Source organism: Mizuhopecten yessoensis, unplaced genomic scaffold (genome assembly GCF_002113885.1).
Source record: "Mizuhopecten yessoensis strain PY_sf001 unplaced genomic scaffold, ASM211388v2 scaffold716345, whole genome shotgun sequence".
NCBI lineage: Eukaryota > Metazoa > Mollusca > Bivalvia > Pectinida > Pectinidae > Mizuhopecten > Mizuhopecten yessoensis.
The window spans coordinates 729,882-753,650 of NW_018480070.1; the positions used below are offsets into that span (position 1 = coordinate 729,882).

The 23,769-nt window shown below is 36.1% G+C and overlaps 2 protein-coding genes across 2 annotated transcripts; one reads left to right on the forward strand and one right to left on the reverse strand.

Annotated features, from left to right (window-relative positions):
- The first annotated feature begins 2,465 nt into the window (after positions 1–2,465).
- LOC110443403 lies at positions 2,466–12,963 on the forward strand. Its single transcript, XM_021487604.1, has 7 exons — positions 2,466–2,491; positions 3,059–3,169; positions 8,316–8,433; positions 9,149–9,176; positions 9,424–9,678; positions 9,890–9,967; positions 10,369–12,963. The coding sequence occupies exons 3-7, from the start codon at positions 8,359–8,361 to the stop codon at positions 12,483–12,485; spliced, it is 2,553 nt and encodes an 850-aa protein (XP_021343279.1). The 5' UTR covers positions 2,466–2,491; positions 3,059–3,169; positions 8,316–8,358; the 3' UTR covers positions 12,486–12,963.
- Positions 12,964–16,505: 3,542 nt separating this feature from the next.
- On the reverse strand, positions 16,506–18,342 carry LOC110443436 (CHRNA7-FAM7A fusion protein-like). Its single transcript, XM_021487658.1, has 3 exons — positions 18,021–18,342; positions 17,314–17,598; positions 16,506–16,531 (listed from the first exon to the last, which is right to left on the reverse strand). Exons 1-3 carry the CDS (start codon positions 18,340–18,342, stop codon positions 16,506–16,508), a joined length of 633 nt encoding a protein of 210 aa, XP_021343333.1.
- Positions 18,343–23,769: the final 5,427 nt, after the last annotated feature.

Here is a 23,769-nt window from a genome sequence, read left to right on the forward strand (position 1 = left end):
AGGTACGTCCTTTAATGACCTTAACTGTTGATAGAACGTTAACAAAATAACAACCAAACCCTCTTAAAAATACGGATCTTAATTCCTAACCCTAATTGGTAAATGCCGAATGCGTAACAGTTGAAACCTTCATTTGAAAGGAAGAGGATCTAGTTGAGCCACTTTCTAATTTCTTTTCCATAAAACTGTTAACGACCGGTACGCAATGTAAAATTCAGAATGCGAAATGCTTATTGTCAAGTGAAACAATCTCAACGTTACACAGATGAGGATACATGTAGACTTCTACACCTGCCAATGGCTCCTCGTTATATGATTGTTCATAATTTGGCATTAGGGCGACAGCTGCCTGGTGCGCATTCGGCATAGGACACTGGCCTTCCATAATTTCATGAAAACAAATTTGACACAACTTCTTCTTCTTCTTTTTCTTTAAAATTGAGAATTTTAACTTTCGCAATTGTTATAACGCATTTGACATAAGTTGGTTAAAAAGTCAAACTTTACACATATTTCTCATTTATGGAATGCCGTTGCGTATTTGGGAAAGCGCACTGGCCTCTCCTGTCGCAATATATACCATTGCATTCCCGTCTTAACTATTAAGTGTGTCCTCAATTTTGTATTCATTGATACTATGACGTTTGCAAACTGTCGTGATGTGGCTTGGCTAAATCCCATGCAGTCAGTTGTAAATATTTAATGACAAAGGGATCAATATCAGAAATAACAATATGCTGTGTATGTAATTTGCAGAGACAAAACAACCAAAGGAAGAATTACAATACCTTTAAATCCATAGTTAACGAAACGGCGGAATAACGTGTGATCTACATGGTTTTATAAAGAGCTCTAGTTCTGCTATTGAATAAGAAACGATCAGAAATTAACATTCTGCCACACACATTCCTGATAGAGCAACGTAGCAGCACGCACATTTTTTTTTATTTCCTTCTGCCATGAGAAACAATTATTTTCTAACGTCGAAATCGTGCGGATAATTTTATAATTAACATAATCCAATTCATAATTGACCGCATAACTGACGATATCTTGATACAATGCTTCTGTCTTAAACATATTTCAAACGACTCATTTTCAACGTTAATGATATTGATTACAATTATACATAAATATAAAGAGTCGAACTAAATCACAGTCATGTACAAATATATTGGGTCGAAATAATTCAGTTATGTATAAATGTTTATAGAGTGTAAATAATCAGGGCCATGAACAGATCAATAAAGTCAAAAACATTTACTGCCATTTGCAAATAATGTACATATATATATATATACAGCTGTATTAATTCGAGCTAACTAACAGTCATTTAAAGATGTATAGAGTCGAAACGTTATAAATAGATATATAGTCGAGATCAACGTTATAAATAGATATATAGTCGAAATCTATGGACAAGACGACACGCTCAGAACTGCTACGATATATATGCCGACTGTAGTTTGTCACGTGATCTTCATGTTGATTGTAAGTAAGGTAGGTTAATAAGCATGAGATTCAAACTAAACACCTTTTTTGTAAAGTTTGAATGTTTTTTTGAATAATAAGTATAAGATCGTGAAACTACATGTATCCAAATATGTAATTACTACCAGGAGATAGTGTATACTTTGTAATAATCATTTCAATTAAGTAATAGTTCTTCATTATTAATGTATGTAACGACACTCGACTGCTCCCTGTGGTTGATATCAGGCGCGTAGCTAGCCCCTTTACCATGTGTAAGCCCCGACATGGGGTTGCCGAAGGCCCAGAAAGTCCAGAACAAATCAGTGAATACAAAGAAAAAAATACTTAATTTTTGCGACGTAAAAATATTATTTTTGTGGGCAATTGGGTGACGTTATCAATAGTGACGTCACTTGGCACAATAACAGTTGCATTCGGGGTGGCCGAATGTGCCCCGGCAAAAGGGGCCGGACTTGCCCCAAATTGATATTTTCATAAAAAAAACACCATTGATTGTCTGTGTCCACTGTGCCATACTCGGAGTCGTTTGCGCCAGGCGTGAGTTTTTCAATTTACTCAATCCAGCAGTTTAGTTCCGCCTGGAACTGTCCATTAATGCAATGGACATTTCTAAACTTCATACATTTTTGTACTAACTATTAACAATGTATCATATCTGAGGAATTACATATGTATACTATATATTCAAAACTTAAACTCCACTTTATAGTATCATCAAGAAAAAATAAGGTCATGAAAACCTATACTTGTCAAAATCATGTGCAAGCCCGGGCTTATTGGCTTACATGGTAGCTACGCGCCTGGATATTGATCTCCATTCAACGTTATATAAATATGAACAATGGTCACAGCCAGACAAAAACTGCAGGAATAACTAAATCTATACCCTAACATAAAACACATGCGTTAAATACGCCTGTTAAATGCACAGTACTTAATAGCCGCACGCCTGTACAAACACAGGCGAATACATGTGGCTGTGGGATCGACCGGTAAGGTAGGCAAATAGCCATGAGATTCAAACTTTACACACATTCTGTAACGTACGGTGATAAGAGTAATACTGACTTAATAACTATCTAGTGATCACGTTCGTTGTTCTCATTTACAACAATTGCCACAAATGGTTCTTTGTTTCTCTTTTAACAGGAAAATGAGTTTAAAATTAAAATTGTTTCGTGTAGATGTGTTGTGCATTATATACAGAGGCAGAGATATTATTAATGAGACGGCTGAATAGTTTAGGGTAGCATGTAATCTAAAATGTACATGTATATCAAGCTAACCATACTTTAGAATAGGATACTTTTTGATATTCGTGTTAAATATTAAAATGAGGGAAGGCATATGTACGTTTTGGTATTTCCTTTTGTCATGGGTGGCTTTTTTTTCTACACATCAGAAATCATGTGAATGATTTTATCAGTGATATTAACTAATTGTTAATTGACCACAGGAGTGCCCATATCTATTACAATATTTCTACCTTCAACACATTACAAACGATTCATTATGTTAGTTCATGACGAAGAGTTCACTCTTTGTTCATTGATGTCATCTACAGGCACATACGGAAGTATGAAGGAGAGGTTCCGCTCAGAACTGCTACGGTACATGTGCCGAGTGCCCTTTGTCACGTGACCTGGATACTGAATCGAGAGGCGATAGTCTATCTGTAAGTATTACCATAAAATAGTTTATATGTTGTAATATCAATTTGATTGTAATTATGGACGAGCTTGACACTGCAAGTGTGGTGTAGAATGACACTAAGACTGGATTACAATATATACAAAATTTAATTTACAAAATATACACTATGGTTTTGTTATTTATAAGGAGTATAAACCTTTGCTTTCTCACTCTCACATAAAGTAAGTATAAACAGCAACATGAGAATCACACAAAGCAGATGGATATACTAATACTGAAATTACACAGGTAACTATACACCAATACTGGCAAAGTCAATGTATAAGTCACTGTATGACTTCACTGCCTGGATACAGTGATCATGACAAGGTTCGTCCACCGCGGTCTGTAGTCCCCGGTCCCGTCTCCTATTGAACCCTAACTCCTGTGCTGATGGGCTCACAAAAATCCATATGAGAGGTTTCACGTGACGACCAGTTAGTCAAACTGACATAAAGTGTCCACACAGAGCACGGTCCGTCCGCATCAAGTATTCACTACCCCGGTAACTATACAGCACACAGCACCCAGTTCACACAGAACCTAAAGATGTGGTCCACACAGGACGCTCACCATAAAAATTAGCTACTACCTCAGCTAGTTCTTGCAGCCCTCACAAGAGGATTAATAGTGTTTGCCTTTCATCATTGTTCCATGGTTGAAACTACAATATATGTACAACAGACTTACTACCTATACATATATACTGAATGTCATTAAAAGGTAACATATACGTACAGAATGTCTTACTACCCATATGTATATACAATGACAATAGTGGTAAGACAAGTTAATACGCCATTTCTACCCATTTACTAAGTAGAGTATATTTGTATACAAATATAAAGGCACGGCACAAGCCGCCTTAATATTAAGGGTAAATCCACGTGTGCGGTTCTCTCAACCGTGACGCGTACACTTGAACTCTATGCCTATTACCATGATTAGAAAATGGGCAATTAAATGGGGATTGTTAATAGGTAATATGTGGTTAAACAATATGTGTTAACAGGCTTATGTATCGCCTTGATATTTTAAAGATAAACAGTACCCACGCATCGTGCGCGCGAATGTAAACAATGTGCACCTGATATCCAGGCATGGTCATATATACAATCAACAGGTAAAGTGATTAGAAATATTACAGATGAAAAACAACTATGTACATGTCGTTAACTAACAATGTTATAACAAATATAAAAACTCACCACAATCTGTAGTTTGTGCTTGCTTACAAGCTCTCAATAGCAATTGAACAAATCTACGTGTGGCTTCTCATGGCTACCTGTTGATCTCTAATTGAAACCCGTAGACGGATGACTAAACTCCGGCTTAGTAAAATAATATTTCAGTTACCCATGTAATCAATGAAATAAGGTTAACATTAACAAAAATATATATTAGTGATCGTGACAGGGTTTAGTTCTTCATAGTTATTGTAATGATTCCTGACCACTCCCCATGGTTGGTACTGATCTTCATTCAACAGTATATACATATAAACATTGATTATCGCCAGACAAAGAATGCTGGAACACTTTTATCTACACCATACAATAAAATACAGGCGTTGTGTGCACAGTCCTTACCAGCCACACACTTAAACAAACATAGCAGGATACATGTCGCTATGGCAAGATCAAGAAACGACTCGTAAAACAATATTGGTAACGATCAGATCTGATATCATTTGGATATTATAAGATATATATATATATATATATGTGTGTGTGTGTGTATGGGGCAAAGAAGTAATTCCAACAGTGTGGACAAGTTTAGGTTGTCAAATTTTCGGAGCGATCCGCTCCTTTATCAAGACACAGTGAAACTCTTTGTTTCATTGATGTCATCTACAGGCATCAATGCTGTGTACCAAAGCATATATATAATGGCACATATGTAGCTCTTGCTTAATGTATTATAACGTGCAGGCAGGCACCTAACCAGTCACTGAGCACGCACGACGTTGCAGAACTAAACATTGAGTCTCAGGGACGCATCGCTGGAAAAGCTAGCTGCCAGTAAGGCAGTACTTTCCCCCTCATGTTCCTTGACTATAACGTTGTTACCCCCTCCGAGGTGTCTCGTCCCATGTCTTGGTCTAGGGAATCCCGTGGGTCCTCCCTGTGTACCAAAGCATCTTTCTAACCACTGGGAACTGGCCTTACAAGGCACTGCAAAACCACTATAATGACACCAATTGTAACGCGCAGGCGGGCACCCATCCTGCTTCGCGTTGTTAAAATAGTGTGGGAGTTCAGGGTCATACCGCATCGCTATCTTGCCAGTAAGGCAGTATTTCCCTCTCATGTGGAATAACGACTTAGGGCGTTATGTCTGGTTCTCAACTAACAGACAAACAAATATATTCGTAAGGGTATGGCTCGCTGAATTGACTATCTAGCGATCACATGAATACTAATATATATATATGTACAGTACAGTGTAAACAACACGCGCTACGCTGTTTCTCTTTTAACAGCATAATAAGAATTCCACAATAGCATTGTCTTTCTGTAAGTTGTTGATAATGAATTCTAAGAAACATATGATTCACAACATTACAGGGTGCAGAGTCTGTCCTAGAATGTATCGGTGGACAAATTATTTGTCTGAACTCACGTGCAAACAAAATGTCCATACTTTTGCTAATGCAATATCTACACGTAAGCGCTTAAAATACATCATCTGTGTTGCTTTTGATTCCGTGATCATGTATTATTCAACCATTTGCTCTCCATACTATTGCATTTTTTTTTGTAGATAACTGTTCTCAAGAATCTCACAACAATTCTAGTAGTGATTATTGAGAACACGTTTCCATTTATGTTGTTTGCTATTCCATTGATATAATGTTCAAATAAACCAACTTTGTAAACAGTTTTTTTTTCTAAAGATTTCTACAAACATTAGCGTAAGACGATCAGATGCAATTTTTTTCTGGACAGCTTTTCATGTTATCTGTAGACAATATCCGTCTGTGCTTGCAATGCTTAGATATGTTTACTCTAACCCCCCTCCCTACGAGTCATTCCAGTTATTACATAGTCATTGGAGTTATATCTCATTAACAAAAAACTTACACAACGTGTTATATTATATTGGGATCAATACATGAAAATGTGATTTGAATATTGCTGAGAAGAGTTTAATTTCTACGTAGGGGTTAATGATGTCCGACGTGCTTTTGTTCGTTGTGTTTTGGTGTCGCCTGCGTAATTTCGTTGTACTTGTGTGTTGACGCTCTGGTGTTTAATGTCCTTGTGTGTTGACATTGTGGTATTTTTTATCATTGTGTGTTGATGATGTAGTTAATTTTGTCCTTGTTTGAAGACGTTGCGGTATGTAATGTCCTTATGTGCTGACCCTTTGGTATATTTTGTATTGTGTGTTGAAGCTTTTTGGTATATTTTGTATTGTGTGTTGAAGCTTTTTGGTATATTTTGTATTGTGTGTTGAGGCTGTGGTATATTTTGCCTTTGTGTGTTGACGCTTTGGTATATTTTGTATTGTGTGTTGACGCTGTGGTATATTTCGTCCTTGTGCTGACGCTTTGGCGTTTTTTGCCTTGTGCTGACGCTTTGGCGTTTTTTGCCTTGTGTTGACGCTTTGGCGTTTTTTGCCTTGTGTTGAGGCTGTGGTAAATTTTGTATCGTGTGTTGACGCTGTAGTATATAATGTCCTGGTGTTGACGCTTTGGTATATTTTGTCCTTTGTGTGTTGACGCTTTGGTATATTTTGTCCTTGTGTGTTGACACTGTGGTTTATTTTGTCCTTGTGTGTTGACGCTGTGGTGTATTTTGCCTTGTGTTGACGCTGTGGTTTTTTTTTGTCCTTGTGTTGACGCTGTGGTATATTTGTCCTTGTGTGTTGACGCTGTGGTGTATTTTGCCTTGTGTTGACGCTGTGGTCTTTTTTCTCCTTGTGATGACGCTGTGGTATATTTTGCCCTTGTGTTGATGCTGTGGTGTATTTTGCCCTTGTGTTGATGCTGTGGTGTATTTTGCCCTTGTGTTGACGCTGTGGTATATTTTGCCTTGTGCTGACGCTGTGGTTTATTTTGCCCTTGTGTTGATGCTGTGGTGTATTTTGCCCTTGTGTTGATGCTGTGGTATATTTTGCCCTTATGTTGACGCTGTGGTATATTTTGCCCTTGTGTTGATGCTGTGGTGTATTTTGCCCTTGTGATGACGCTGTGGTATATTTTGTCCTTGTGTATTGACGCTGTGGTGTTTTTTGTCCTTGTGTTGATGCTGTGTTGTATTTTGCCCTTGTGTGTTGACGCTGTGGTGTTTTTTGTCCTTGTGTTGACGCTGTGGTGTTTTTTGTCCTTGTGTTGATGCTGTGGTGTATTTTGCCCTTGTGTGTTGACGATGTGGTGTATTTTGTCTTTTTGTGTTGACGCTGAGGTGTTTATTGCCCCTGTGTCGACGCTTTTGTATATTTTGTATTGTGTGTTAACGTTGTGGTATATCATGTCATTGTTTGTTGACATTGTCGTATATTTTGTCTTGTGTGTTGACATTAGAGTATCTGTTTTCCTTGAGTCTTGACATTTAGGTATATTTTTCCTTGTTATTGACGCTGGGCTTGTTTGTATGGCTGTTTTGATACTGTGATGTATGTGTATTATCAGGAATTTATTAAGGGGTACCCCTTTTGTATTTTGACATTTGCGGCAGTATATCGTATTTCTACTCTCACTTATTGAATTTAACAAGCAGCACGGAGCCAGTAAATCGGATATTTGCGACAGTATAATCACGGTATACCGAAAAAACCCTCATAATACAGTAGGATTTAACCCATTCTTATCGGCCATAATTACCTAACGAAACGACGATTTTAAGATGTTTTTGTGTGTCTTTGTGTCAGGAACATTCAAAGTGAGTCAGAATTGCATGGATCTTTTGGGGTCATAATATTATTCGTGGCGTCATTAGTATCATTGCATGTCGGGGTCATCCGAGTTTTATATGCAAATTAGAAATTGCGGACGGTATATCGTGGTTATACCGTCGCATATTAGTTCTTTTGACCAATGAAATGCCGTGTTTCATCTCAAATGATTTGAAATTATCTTTATCGCAACAGGTGAGATAACTGTTTTCTTACCGTTTTCTTTTCAGTTAAATGCATATATTGTAGAAGATCAGTAACCTCAAAAGGAAAATGAAGAGAAACCACGACGAAGAAATAGTTTCTTCTCGTTTGAATTCCCGTGATCCGGAAGTAGTATATTCCCGGGTGAGTACCCTGACATGTGAGTGGTTTATTATTGGGTGAGTAGACACGACCCGGAAGAAGAGAAGTGTATTCTGGGTTAGAAGTCACGAACTGGAGGTAGCAAATTATCAGGTGAGTGGCGCCGACCAACAGGTACAATAGTGTCTTCTCGGATGGATTCCTCTGACCCGGAAGAAGTTTATCATCGGTTGAGTTCTCACGTCCTAGAAGTAGTATATTGTTCGATGAGTAGCCACAACCGGAAAATTGTTTATTTTCAATTGAGATATCAAAGCTTTGAAGTAGTGTTTATCATACTTAAGTAGATTGTTACCATCTTCAATAGGAAGATTCTTAGTAAGGATCTGTGATTTAATGTGTTGTTACATTTTCACAAAATTCTTTGTCTTAACTTCTTGCTAAAAAGAGACTTTCACAGTGTATTAAACACATGGATGGTTTTCACAGAGATAATTTCAATAAAACGGTACATTATTTTTTTCTTCTTTATCATATTGATTCGTAATGTAACTTTTGAAGCTTGTCTTTTTTTTTCTGAACATGGGACAATTTTTGCATGATCTGTATGCTTTAATCACCATTGCGAATTAATAAACTTTTGTATAAAAATTAGATATTTCATTAATCGATAATGGATTTTCTAAGAAAGAAGATTAGTCGAAATCTGATGTTGGAATTAATTTGTAAATAATTTCATCTCATTCTTTATTCATAGAGCGAAATAAAAGGCGAGCCTGATTTTGGTGAGTAATTAATATTGTTTTACTGATCGTTCGCTTAAGGCAATTTAATTCAGAAACATGTGGCGAAACATCTCTATAATCAATATATATTAGCTATTCACGGGGCCGAGCAAATCTAACTGATGTCAATATTTGATTTAATTTGCGTTAAACAGTAGCTACCATTTCAAATGATTACAATTGTACGAATACAGATCTAATTTTATCTTTTTTATATTCTACTCTACTATTGTGGAAACAAATATAGATAACATCGCACAAGCTTTAGGAAAAGAATGGACAACTCTCGGAACAGCCCTGGGATACAGAGGTGCCCAGTTGGACCACCTAAGGGAAATTTACCATGGCCGGCCTGTGCAGAGGAATCACGTTATGTTGGAAATGTGGTGGAAAGTCATGACGTCCCGAAAAGATCGATGTGAAGTAACTCAACTGTTAGCAAAAATCATGGATGATTCTGGCCTCAGAGTGATAGGGGAGGAAATTGCAAGTTGCTCTGAAGGTAAAATGATTGTTTGCAACGATTCGGATATGATTTTTGTTTTATTTCTCCGTTTCTGTGAACTTAGTGAAACATAAATAACAATAAGACATGTGTAGTCATGAAATCAATTGAAAATGTTTATGAATGAATCAATTTAAAATTAATGAATTAATTAATTATTTAAAAAAAAACAATAAATTAATTTATTAATTAAAAATCAATGTTACAGTATCTACTACACAAGAAGAAATGGAAATGCTTGTTTCGAAGATCCGTTTTGATATTGAAAACAACTCTGCTCAGAAGGGTATGTAAATATAATTTTTAAGTACCATTGTCAGCATTTTCTCTAATAGCTCGATATGATGTGGTATTTGATAGATTCTATAATGTTTTACATTTGATTTTTACTAACTTTGACATTGTGTCTTTCCCCTTCAAACAATTTGTTTATTTACTCTTGCTCTGATGCTCTTTTAATTAGGTTGGTAAAATAATGTTTTTCCTCAACAACAGACTGCGCCGACCGGGTAGATGTTAGTAATCTAGTATAAACAGTTAATACTATTTGAATATTTAATTTTGGTTTTTGTCAAATGTAATGTTTATTTGATACTTTGTCACAGTTTGCTGGCAGTGTTGTTACTATTGCATGAAAGAGAAGGCTGACGATAAACTCTAATCAATAAATGTAAACATCTTTTGCAGAACAACTTCAATGTTTTATTGAAGAATGGAAATCTCGAGATAAAAAATATTTTGAGCCAAGATTCTTCTCCAACGCTAAAGAAATGCTTATTAAAAACGGATGTGTAACTCTTATAGCGCCCCCTGGTGACGGAAAGACAGCAACCTGTATGCACCTTGCACTTCAAATGATGGATGATGGTTATAGCGTTCATCCCATGAGTACACATAGGGAACTGAAAAACTGCAACCCCAATGAAAAAGCATTGTATATATTAGACGACCCGATCGGGACAACCATGCTTGAGAAAAAACAGGTGCGTAAGTTCCTACAACGAAGTGCTGTTATAAATAGTTGCATAGAAAAGGGCAGCACGAAAGTGATCGTAACCATGAGAAAAAGACTTTACAAGGAAGGAAAACATTTGATTCGGGACAGTTACATGGCAAAGAATTGTATCGATCTTACAGCGGAGTGTAATCGGTTGAATCTTGAAGAAAAAAATGGAATTATTGGTAAACATGGCCTTGCACGGGACATATTTAAAGGGCACATAAACGAAGAATATTTCCCCGGGTTTCCAGTTCTTTGTCATCTTCTATCTGTGCCTGATGCCAATGTTTCCGAACAGAAGCTTGATCCTGTTTGTGTGATTAAAACACAGATGGAGGACTTGAGACTCGCCAAAGGATACAATTATTGCGCTTTGAGCTTAATTGCACTTTTTGACGGTGTGTTTGACATGGACATTTTATTAGAGGTTGACCGTAGCAACGCACCCACGAATGAGAAAGTGATAGACGTGGTCCGTTCGTGCGGTTTGTCAGGTGAAAGAAAGACCTTTCATAAAATCCGCAAGTGTTTTGATGGTATGGAGGACGTTTATGTGATAAAGGATCAGATTGGAAATCACAGATTCTTGCATGATTTCATATATGATGCTGTTGCTGTCTTGTATGGAGCAGAAAACGTCCCAGTTGTCATTAGACATTTCAGTCCAGCGTTTCTGCGATGCCGGATTCGAGTAAAATCTACGAACGTAGATGTTGGCGTTGATCAGATAGAGCTGTTACCCAAATACTTCACAAAGTTTGCCGAACGCATATCTAAGGACCTTCAGCATGGATTCATTACCGACGTCTTCACTAATCCGTCTATCCTAAATGTTGAATTCCAGAGCTGTTTGAAAACATGTTTATTGGAGTACCCAGAAGATACAAGGAAGAAAATGCTCTCTTATCAACCAGAAGTGATTTATAATGATGACAAAGAAATGAAGAAGGCTCTTGACTTCGCTATCTTATCCGCAACACCGATTCACTGGATGAGTAGGCTTGGGATGTGTTCCTTTCTGCGTGAGTTGCTAGACACATTTGGTAGTACTTTTTTGAACTCATTACCTGGAGGTACCATGCCATTGCATTTCGCTGCCGGCTATGGACATTTAGACACAGTCAAGTTGCTACTAGATTTCGATGCTGACGTCAATGCTAGGTCCAGACTCCAGATTGATGAAAGTTTAAAGGGAATCGGTGAGTATTACACTGGATTTACTCCCCTCCTCTATGCATGCCGAGAGAACCACGTTGACGTAGTGAGTTGTTTACTGCAGAATGGCGCCAATCCAGACCTGGTGCGAGACCATGGCGGCTCTCCAATGCTGATCACGTCAGACAAGGGACACCATATAGTTATCAGGAAACTGCTTGATTACAACGCAGATCCAAATATATGTTGTGAGCATGGCACATCACCGCTTTTCTTGGCATCACAGGAAGGACACAGTGAGTCTGCCATGACTCTGCTGGAAGGCGGAGCTTTCATAAATCATAAGAAACCTTCAGGAGTATCTCCGTTAAGCGTGGCTGTGAAGAGGGGTCATATGGACACTGCACTGCGTCTCCTGAACCGAGGAGCGAATATACACACAACAGACAATAATGGCAACACTCCATTACACATAGCTGTACTGGAGAGAAGGGAGGATATCGCAGAGATGTTGATATACCGCGGAGCGGACGCGTCAATGCTAAACAATGGAGGTCACTCTGCACGAAGTCTATCAATAGAAATGGACGGAACACCTTTGATAAAAACCCTCCATGGTCTTCCAATAACAAAGGGGTGGACAAAATGACTCAATTATTAAATGGATATCAAGTGTGGTGCAACCTGTCCCGCCTTTGCATCAGGACATTGCTGACTATCGACGCCATCAGACAAACTTTACTGGATCAGTGTTAAAAGACTGATGAAATAATATAAAGATACAAAAGATATGAATCACATATACAGGTTAATAATGAACAAATGTTTAAGTTTCAAATTTGACATAAGACGAATGTAAAAAAAAATATGTGTTTTATGACTTTTTGCTATTTTAATGTAAACATATTTTAAAAGTTTAACAAAAATATCAGACATATTATGAAAACGTTGTATGTTTGAAATCGATTTAAAAATACAGATTTTTATACAAATATTTTTCGAATTCATAGTTTCGAAACCTTGGGCGAATGAGTTTATTGTCATTACACTTTTTCAAGAGTGTACGTACATATTTTTCTAATCCTTACACTTAAAAAAATAAATAACATTTCTTTTGCATCATTGCAAATATGATCTTAATGTATCAACTTTAATCCTTTATGTACATAGTTGATTTTTTTTAAAGATAATTTTGTCTTTGAAGAATGAAATCATTTCATCATTAAATTATTTACATGTTAAAACATTTACATATTTATGTACACGGAGAATCATAATTACTTTTTGATAACATTTTTCATTACCGGAGGCACGGTAGTCTAGCGGTACGACGTCGGACTCCTGACCGAAGGGTTGCAGGTTCGAGCCATGTCACGGCACTGTGTTGTATCTTTGAGTAAGATACTTTACTCCGCTTATGTAAATGAGTACGTGATTGGGCAGTGCTAGAATTGTTGAATGCTAGCTGTGAGCGCCGAAATGGCACACCATCTGTATGCTCTCCAGGGAGTTGAGAAAGATGTTGTCTGATTGCAATGGCAATATAACCACAGATAATAATTTGTGAACAGCTTTGAGACGACCTACGAATTAGGATGTGCTAAAGCGGTATATAAGAAACTCCAATAATTATTACATCGAAAACTCCATTATAAAGATGCACGATATTCTTTCACATATTTATTGTATTCTAAGTATTATTCTTACATAAACGTAAAACACAACTTTCAAGCAACTACACAGTTTATAATGCTTTATCTTAAAAACAAATATTCTTTCAAGTTCAATGCAGGTTTAAAAATCCCTGTCCCATCGAAATGTTTTTTTTTCGTATGAACAGTTACCTCCCCTTAACTTCGTTTTCGACATAGTGGTAGACCAGTTGGGCCACGACATTTCCATTGACTAGGTATGTAGCTTATTTGGTTAGACTGACAATGGCAATACAATGTCCAGCTTATTTTTCATGCTTAGAGCACATTTGTTGATTATATTTTGCATATTTTATCTATATTAATTTTCATAAAAGTCCAGTAAGGTCTGATTTTCTTTTCAGAAATGATTTATCAAAGCTAAATTCACGTCGGCAAAAAACAGTTTCCAACGCGTAGTAAGAGTTTTCGGCAGTGGTACATGGATTCTTAAACAACATTTTGATATTCATTCAATATAAATGTATACATATATCATATAAATATTTTCCAGATAATATTATTGATTATATTAAGGATATTTTAAGAGGAAATGCCTTAATATATTGATTTTATTGATAAGTACCTGAAAGTGTCTTGTAAGTCCTTTATAGCTTGTTCAGTTCAGTTTAAAGAGTGACTGCTTGTGCAAATAAGTGTACATAGTTATCTAATCATTAATCATATAAGGTACTTTTTGAGATGAGAAAAAATATATATTTTACCAAATAAATGTATTTTCATTTGTGATAGGTGTCTGATATTCATGTCTTAGATACTTTAAAAAGAATATTTCGCTATCTTATCTAAAATGCTTTATATTTACTTTACTAAGGTGTACTTTACCTGTCAGATCCCTTTTATTGTAGAAACGGTAGCTGACACGGCCTGAAAGAGTATGCATTGTACAGGGTTTGTTGGTCTGGTGTCAAAACAATAAAACATTATGATTTCGAAAACTGATTAAGCTTTGTTCAAATACATACATACAAGTACATACGTAGATGTTTTGAAAGTGTCCAATTTAATTTAATTCTTGTCATATGACAAAGCATTGTCCCAAGCTTAAATTGTTTCGAAAATGTTCGACGGTGCATTCTCTTCTACATTTCTAATAATATAAGTGGAAAATATCAAACAGTTAATCCAAACGAAATTGAATACCAGATCGTTCCTCAATGAGGATTCTTTTTGCAAATCAGCGTATTAATGTTATAGTTTTATAATTTAATTTTGCCTATCTCCCCCTTAATATTTTTTTTGGTATATATCGTATATACATAAAAAGAAAAACAACTGATGACGGAACTGCTTTTTACACTTCAGAATGCAAAATTACAACGCAGCTTTATTTTTTCGGTATATACCGTATATACCAAAACAAAATCTTGGTCATTCCTTAAGTATAAAATGTACGGTAATGCACATGTACTAGTATTTACAGTATCTATTTGAATAATAATAAATGTCTAGCAAACTAAAATTAACTGCCAGAACAAATACACTCAATCTAATTCCTCATATCTTGTTAGCAATTTTATTCTTAACAATCACCTGAGAAACATCAAACTGAAATTGTGATATTAAACCCCCCCACATAACCATCTTTATTTTCCGGTAGATGTCACGTAAAAAACAATTTCACTCAGAGGACATTCATGCTTTACTTTTCAACCAGCCTTTGGATCTGCTACTGATGTTACATACTCTCTCCAAAACTGCAATACTGTTTTTCAATTGTATGACTTAATCCAAGGTTCCCTTGTGATTTAATATTAGAAAAATTAAACGTGTTGTTTTAGTGGTTGGAAAAATGCTTCCATTTGGTCAATCATACACTTAGTTTCAATCGTATAAAACTTTATCCGTAGGTGTGTGTAACTAGCTACCAGTATTGTCGTCATTTACCAGCATGCTGGTCATTACTACCAGAACGGGGGAGGGATTTGTTCTACGGCTGCATTTACATGTGACACATGGAGGTCAAACTTACTTGTAAAATATTTTGTACATTAAAAAACCCGGACTGATATAAACTCAAAAGCAATAAAATATCGATTTGCATTACCTTTAATCTACAAATGATATTATTTCAAATCATATTATTGTGAATATCTTGATAAGATTCATCAGCTTGAAAATATGTTATATCAAAGTTTTACTGTATACGTATAAAACGTGTCGCAACGTTACAACACGTTTAATACGTACATTGTGTTTGTATAATATAAAATTGTGTTGTTGATTCGTTTGTATAAATATTTTGGTTAGGTGATCCTCCCTCCATACACATACTTTTCAATAAAATTTCATGTTCATTAATTGTTAGTTCAGTGGACGGAGCACTGCGAGCTTATACTGTTGGGTAAGGATGTAAATACGTGTTAGGGAGACGATGAAAGAAAGAATATAACTGATAAAAGTTCGAGTAAAATAGAACTATTTTTGATTTTTAAAGAATACATATTATTTATTCCTTTGTTGCCTCTGGTCATTTTGATTGCCACATTATGCGTTCTGGGTAAAGTATGGTGTTGACTACTTCACTTCAAGCCCAAACGTGTGCTAGAGCAGTTTTCAGTTGACAATGACTAGTTTCTACTAATCTTATCTACAATGTATTTATGACATGCAGAGTGTTTTTTGACAGTTGACTTACCTATATCAAGTGTTACATATCCATTGGAAAGCACCCCAGAATATTAGTACAGAGCAAGTTCCCTGGATTCAACATAATTATGTAAATTCTACTGTATAGAAATATTGAGGAAGGTAACGGAACACGGTATGCTAATTGTAGAGAGTTTTAATAAATGTAATCTACAATAGAGAATTTGCTGTAGTGATAAGAGACCTTTAGCAGGGCCCACAGCAAGAAAATGAGTCACTGTGCGTATTGCGCTACATTATGGTGATCGTCGGTGTCAAAATGGAGCACAAACACATGCGGGTTTTCTACCAACATTTGAAACTAAACCTCAGGCAGCTGGATCTGTAGCCTTGCCTGGACAAAATTAATGTATGCTGTCAAAATTGCCCTTACTGTGTACCTTTAAAAGCTATTTCATCACTGTACGTGGATGTGTGTTGTTTGAAATCAATTTTCTGACTTCATTTTGACAAAAATATAATAAAGTATGATTCAATATAAAAAAAAAGTCTCCGTGAATTGTTCCCACAATATTGTCATGGCGCTCAGTTCCTTTGTTTCTGATATATAGTTGAACAGTCAAAAAGATTTTTTTTTTGTGACACCGCTTTGTTCATATTTATGCCACTAGAATTTGAATAATAACATAAGTCGCTAATTTACATTAGCAGTAAAGCGGAAAAAATAACAAATCATTAATTTAGATGTGCTATTGAATTATGAAAAAATGTTTTCGACTGAGAAACTACACTGTAAAGAAATCCTCCACTTTTTGCGAGGTATTTGTGCTCGTGTCCAGGCTGAGAATAGTGCAACTTGTAATTCTATGCGAACATTTACACAAAGAGCACGCTAACGCGTTAACGGATATACATTTTTAAGAGTTTAAAACATATTTTACATAGAGGTGTCCACATTGCACTTTGAAGCTACATATGGTGTTGACCATTACAATCCAAAGTATCCCAACGAAAACAGGACAGCTACAAACACAGAGATAAGGAAGAGCAAGCATAGGTACAGTCGCAGAAAAAAATGGTCCAACATCCGGGAAATATCCTTCCATGAAAGATTTTTGTCCATCCATGCTTTTTGTGAGACAGATTTTGGTTCAACTTCCGGTTCATTTGTCTCACATGCACTCACTTTCTCTACATTCCTTTTATCCCAATCACATACAGAAAGATCCCCAAGATTGCTGCTTTTTCTATCCATTGGGGCGACACTCACTCTACTTGCTTTTTCCCTCATGCGCTTACCAGATCGCTTCCATCCACTAAGAATGATCATGCAGCCGAAGACACAGTTTCGTATCCATCCCGTCACTTCTTCATCCGGGTGTTTGTGGTAGCAGTCAAGAACGATAATTGATAAGATGACGGCAACTACTCCCATTATCAACACGACCACAGTGTATACAGCTGTAAAGTAGAACGAATCAACAAATCTTTTCGTGTATGGCAGGACAGCAGCAGTAAGCCGGTTGGGTGTATCTTAGATAGTGGACTGTATTAGAATTATTATTAGAACACAATCATAACTCGGAATAACGATATTAAAAATGAAAATGAACGATTGCGTCCGGATACTCCGAAACTACATGATGTAAACAAAAGTTTTACCTTAACTGAAGTGCATAACTTGCTAAGTTATATAGTGATATTGAGTTCGTTTGCATTTTATATGATATTTATGTTACTCTCCACATCCCTATAGATATACTACCCACAAAGGGACAAAGGAACAAAATATAACTACACCGTTCTGTGGACTCCGTGGTATGTTATGCTGTATAAATAAGAAATACAATGAAGATATCTGTTTAACATTGCATTATACATACACAGAATTGAGATGGTTAGCGACGCTGCTGGTATGTGAGAGGAGATGACCGTTAAGTATACGGCATAGGACAGTAGCACGGTCAATGAATACCCAATCTTCTCCCCGGACTCAGCTGGTAGTTTGAACACCAGTGCGCTGAGGAAGGAAAGCAGTACAGTTGGAAGAATGGTACTCATGAACACGTAGAGGGGTCGCCTCCTCATCGTGAAATTAATGTGCAGAGAAGAATATTGCGCCTTGTCTATTTCAGTGCTGGTCACTTTCTCCTCGACGGTGAACTTCAGTAGCTCCCACTCGCCGTTTTCCTGGTAGCCCTGCATTTTCAAGGGGTTTCGGGAAAAGTGTAAGCTTATTTCTCTATGAAAAAAGAAATATACATATAATAATAGTTCTAACATGATACTTCTGAACAATGCACAGTGAGTATTCAACAAACTCCAACTTCAATTGCCTCCATTTCTTTAGATTAATGGCTTCAGTTGTTTAACAAGTTACAACCTTAATTAGCGTTTTGTATGTTTATCAAGGTTTTGTTATTTTGTATTTTTATTCAGTATTATTTTGAGCTCTTTTCTGTAACTGAAAGATAAAAACAAGAATAGTGTTCTTTGCACTTTTTTTTCATTTTATGGTTCGATCTATTGATTTTCACTTTTTTCTTAAGCTTGAAATAGTGTCTTTTATGCATTTAAGATAATGCACAATATATCAGCAGCAATCGGAAGACATATCACGTGATCTTACCTTTCAGTGTAGGCACGAGTACTTATGACGAGGGAACAAATTTGTGTGTCGAAAGGATAGAAAGTAACGTCACAATAGCACTGAACAGCGAAGATGCCCGCAGGATTCCACTCTACAATCCCCGTGTGCCTGATGCGCATGGGAACATCCGGGTCACGTATAATTGACACGTCCAACACACTTTGAAATTAGATGTAATCAACAGAGTAATACAATGAAAAGAAAATTTATCATTCAATTATGAATATATTCATATAATTAAGTATCAATATTGATGTTTTTGTAAATATAATCAAACCTTACTTCCTCTTATCATCGCTTAAAAATAGAACTGACACAAACCTAATAAGTGGTATTTCTTTGTATATATTTTGTATAGAATATTGCATATTTTTTTAACAGATATATAATGTCAATTTTCATTTTATTATAGTTCTGTTGCGAATTCTCAGAGATGATGACACGATAAATTGATGCAAGGAATCGCTTAAGAAGATGTATATCTAAAACAAACGCTCACCACTTTTTTTCTATATAGATCATTTATATCATATATATAAAATTATAAAAAAAATTGTCGTGTTTTTACCTATATACATTAAATATATTGTATCATTTGAATATGCGGACGTTAATTACAAAAGTAAATGAAATACAATAGTCAAGCAAAGGAAGAAGTTTATATTATGTAAAATATTCAGATCGTAACAAATCCTACTCACGAATTTTCGATGTTGATTGGGGGTAGCCATGTGTAACTTTCTGAGGTGAAAATATTGGGAATGGACCGCGATAATTGAATTCCATCTTTGTCACTTCTGGTGAAGTTTGTCCATTCCAACCTTTCGTCTTTCCATGTCTGATTAACAAAAATACATATATGTATAAAGTGAAGTAAGCAGTGAAATGCATATAGAGTTTGGGTTGTGTGTAATTTACGTCATATTAACAGCTACGGCCGTTTAAGGACGTTCAAGGTTTTGTTGGTGGAGGATATTAAGCCGGATAACCAGGGGAAACACCATCGACCTACGACAGGTACCTGGCGACTGCCCCACGTAGGCATCAAACCTGCGACCCAGTAGTGGAGGGCTAGTGATCGTAGACGGTCAGACGCCTTAACCGTTGAAAGTGATATGTGATACTATCATTCTGTTTAGAAGCACAGCGGTATAACCATTGCTTTCATAAACACATTAATACAATTCCGGTGACACAGTGATACAAATATTGCAGATATAGGTGGTCGGGTGGCGCAGTGGATAACGCGCTCGCCGTTTCATTAATGCGTCAGTGGTTCGATTCGTCGGTACTCTGCTTTCCTCATTAAGATATTAATACCCCTACGCGATACCACCAGGGCCAACGAGAGTTATTGATATAAGTTGAAATTACTTATTTCATAAGTGTTGTTAAATAAATTTTATAAAGTGTTGTACCATTGTATGTTGTATTTGTTTGCTGCAGTGACATATTCTGGTACTACATAGAAAGTATTCCGTCTTTGCGTATTGCAGATTTATCTTCTCTTGTGAGCAAGTATTGATTGTTACGTCACTTGTTTGTGAAAGTAACGTCATCAATGTTTGAGAAAACGACGTAATTTTCTCGCACAAACCAATGACGTAACAATCAATACCTGCTCACAAGAGAAGATAACTCTGCAATACGCAAAGACGTTATATAAGATGTGTCAAACATGCACATTGATTCTGATTTAGTGTATATCAGTGATGGATACAGATCGTGAATCCTTACGCCGAACGGAGAGATACATTGTACATGCCTCATTATTCTTAAAACAAAAACAAAAACAGCACTAATTTGAAAATCTTCCAATTAAAATTTAAATAGATTACAACTAATGGGAATGATTATTCGAGCAATCTATAAGTCAACATCCCTCAAAAGTAGCCGTTTCCTTCCGCATCCCGTCGGGAAACACATAAATTATATATGTATATATATAATTTACAATGGGTTTAGAATTTCGAATAATGTAATTCATAAACATGCAATAGTAATCATTATTAACTAGTGCTCTATTATTCTCTATCAGAGGGCATCAAATTGATGAGATCATATTTCAGTGTACTTTTAGCCACAAATACGGAGAAAATAAAACGCCACGAAATATAGCGTTACACATTGGTTCACAGTTGGTTAAATGGAGTGAAAATATATGCACGGTAGACCTCACATACAGTGACTATTTGTAAATCAAAGTGAGCAGTGAGAGGCAAACTACCGCTGTTTTTGAAGCTTCTCCAGAAAATGGGTTAAATCTAGGATACTGTGGAGAATCATTTGTGCAGATCCTGTTGTTCTCATCTAAATTGGCTGAATTTTAAAACATCTGCAATACTGAAATATCTATAAAAAAAAAGATAAAAAAAAGTATGTACCGTAAAAAAACTTGATTGTGAAGCAAGAAATTTGTACCAACTTGATAATAGAAGTTTAAGTGTAATTTGAAGCAGCTGTTTACATAAAATCTTAACCAGCTTATTGCGACTGCTAGGTTGGAAAAAACCTCTCATATGGATAATAATCGTGTATCTGAATAACTGTTACTATCTACAGTAATGCACACAAGTTAAGCGTTAGGACTAAAAAAATGTCATTTTTTCGACATAATTCATCAAGCAATATACTGGTAATGAGGTACACTTGTACAAAACATCGTCACTTATGATGTCTAACGTTTTGTTGACAAACACTACAATTGACTTTGTTCTCTATTGCAGTCCGTAGTCATTCATTTCAACTTTGAAAGGTGAGTATGAAACTTTCTATGCTCTTTTTATAGCTACTATACACCACACTATATGCAATGGAGGTGATCGTATTCCATTTCTACAAAACAAATTGTGCACGATTGTACCTCATAGTCATTTCATTATCTATTTGAATAATTTGAAAGAAAGACATTTGCTGCAAATGTTTAAAAGAATTTATATGCGGTTTTTTATTATTGGTGCAAACAATTATTATTACCACCATGCATGATTATTACCCGTATGAGTGGTTGTTCCCCAGTCTGTTTACTACTCACCACAAACATGAAAGCTGTAAGTGTCATCGTCTGCTTTTCAATGTCCTTTGAAAATAAAACTTAATTTGTAAGATTTTATCATTTTATAAGAACATGGTCTCCACTGATAAGTGTCAAATCGAAGATACCGACCATTAAACATACGCAATACTCAAAAAAGGCCCGCGTTACTCGGACTATCAACACTCGACCGCGACTGCTGAAGAAAATTAGCAGATTCTTTTTTTCGAGAAAGTTTTGAAAAAACCCTGAACATAATTGTATCTGGAAAAAGTATAGGGAGTATTAGAGGGAGAACATATATTACAAAAGCAATACGAAAAATGTTCATCATTGCACTTGTTCAATAAGAAAAGAACAACTGACATATAGAGCGCCTTTTTCCTGTAACTTTCAAAACGAGGCTAAACAGTTTGGGACACAGGAAGAACTTAAATCCTTCCTTTATGAAACTGAAGCGGAACTGAACTTGATCGATCGTCGGCAACCAGGTATTTTAATTAGTAGAGCGTCCGTCTAGAGTTTGGAGGGTCCCGGGTTCGAACCCCAGTCTGACCGTGTATTTTTCTAGCTCCTATTACAAAATAGTATATAATACACTTTGAGGACATAAAAGACATACATCAAATGAACAAAATACCATAATGTATGTGAAGATATTGAAAACAAGATATTGAAAACAATTCTCGCAGTCGTAAGCATCACGCAGACTACTTGTACACTATATAATGTGTACAACGAATTCCACATCCTTACCAGTTTGTTGACACGTTGTAGTCGAATTGACAGGCGGACATGAACAACACCACGTGGACGAATTAACTTATCATACTGGAGTGGATCGAATATTTGTAAGCGTAATTCCTGCTCCATATTCCGGCTAAACCTGTCATAATCATCATTTTCGGAAGATTCTTCACTACCGGAACCACTGCTAGGACCGTCAGGTGGTGGTTCAGGAGGTACCTGCGATAGCACACGTACAGCCCCATCTGTCCATAAAGATATCAAGACATACTACAACGACTGATAACATTAATTTGTACATCATATTTAAAATACAATTACATATCGTATATATTATATCATATACCTGCTTAAACTTTGCTCAAATTAGATCTACTAAATAATAAATTATATTCAAATTGTCGATGTTACCCGTCCGTGTAAAAACCTATTGATATCAGCCCGCATCCGGGTGATATTACCTGCTTCCGGCTACATCTTCTGACATCTTTGTTTATTAGTGGCTAAACAAAAAGTTCAGTCTTGGCCCGCTTCAAAGAAAAATAAGTTCGATATTTCTAAACATTTTCTCCAGGTTGGTAAGTATGAATTACGAAAAGTTCTTTTTCTATGTGACGATTCGATGACTAGAACGATATGTACACTGTCACCTTTATCTGACAAATGCATATCATGTATATCATATATATCATATCGTATATAACAACTATTGTACATACGCTTACAGCGTATCCAAATCGACTTCGATTTTGTGGACAACTCGTACACATTTTACACCTTTGTGTGCATACGCTTCACTGGTCATTTGTCTTATGAAGGTGACATTGTACATATCGTACAAGTCATCGAATCGTCATGCGGAATACCTTAACAAATCACTTGCAAACAGAGTAACTGACTAAGACGATAACATTGACAAAAATACATTAATAGTTAATAAAAATCGGAGCAAGGCTTGTAAAAAAGTTTGCCGAATGTAAAAAAAACAGCAACACGCAAAGGGAAATTCGATGTTAGTTTTTTAAGCGAGTTTGTTGTCAATGTGCAAAAATTATTAATATGATAAAAATGTTATTGGCCCTCTACCTATCACAGACCTGAGCAAAGCTGAAGTCTGATAGAAAATTATATAATTACCACTTATTATTCTTTTATTTTGAAAGTAACGAATTGAGCAATATTAAATATGTTGAGCTTGGCC

What these genes read in the sequence shown, in the direction of transcription:
- LOC110443403 (XM_021487604.1), top strand. Translation starts at nt 8,359, where the DNA reads ATGAAGAGAAACCACGACGAAGAAATAGTTTCTTCTCGTTTGAATTCC. An exon ending in CGGAAGTAGTATATTCCCGG is followed by an intron (nt 8,434 to 9,148) that starts GTGAGTACCCTG and finishes CTTTATTCATAG; the next exon opens with AGCGAAATAAAAGGCGAGCC. An exon ending in AAACAACTCTGCTCAGAAGG is followed by an intron (nt 9,968 to 10,368) that starts GTATGTAAATAT and finishes CATCTTTTGCAG; the next exon opens with AACAACTTCAATGTTTTATT.
- LOC110443436 (XM_021487658.1), bottom strand. Translation starts at nt 18,342, where the DNA reads ATGCAGGGCTACCAGGAAAACGGCGAGTGGGAGCTACTGAAGTTCACC. An exon ending in GCTAACCATCTCAATTCTGT is followed by an intron (nt 17,599 to 18,020) that starts GTATGTATAATG and finishes TCTACTTTACAG; the next exon opens with CTGTATACACTGTGGTCGTG. An exon ending in TGTAGAGAAAGTGAGTGCAT is followed by an intron (nt 16,532 to 17,313) that starts GTGAGACAAATG and finishes AATTTTGTCCAG; the next exon opens with GCAAGGCTACAGATCCAGCT.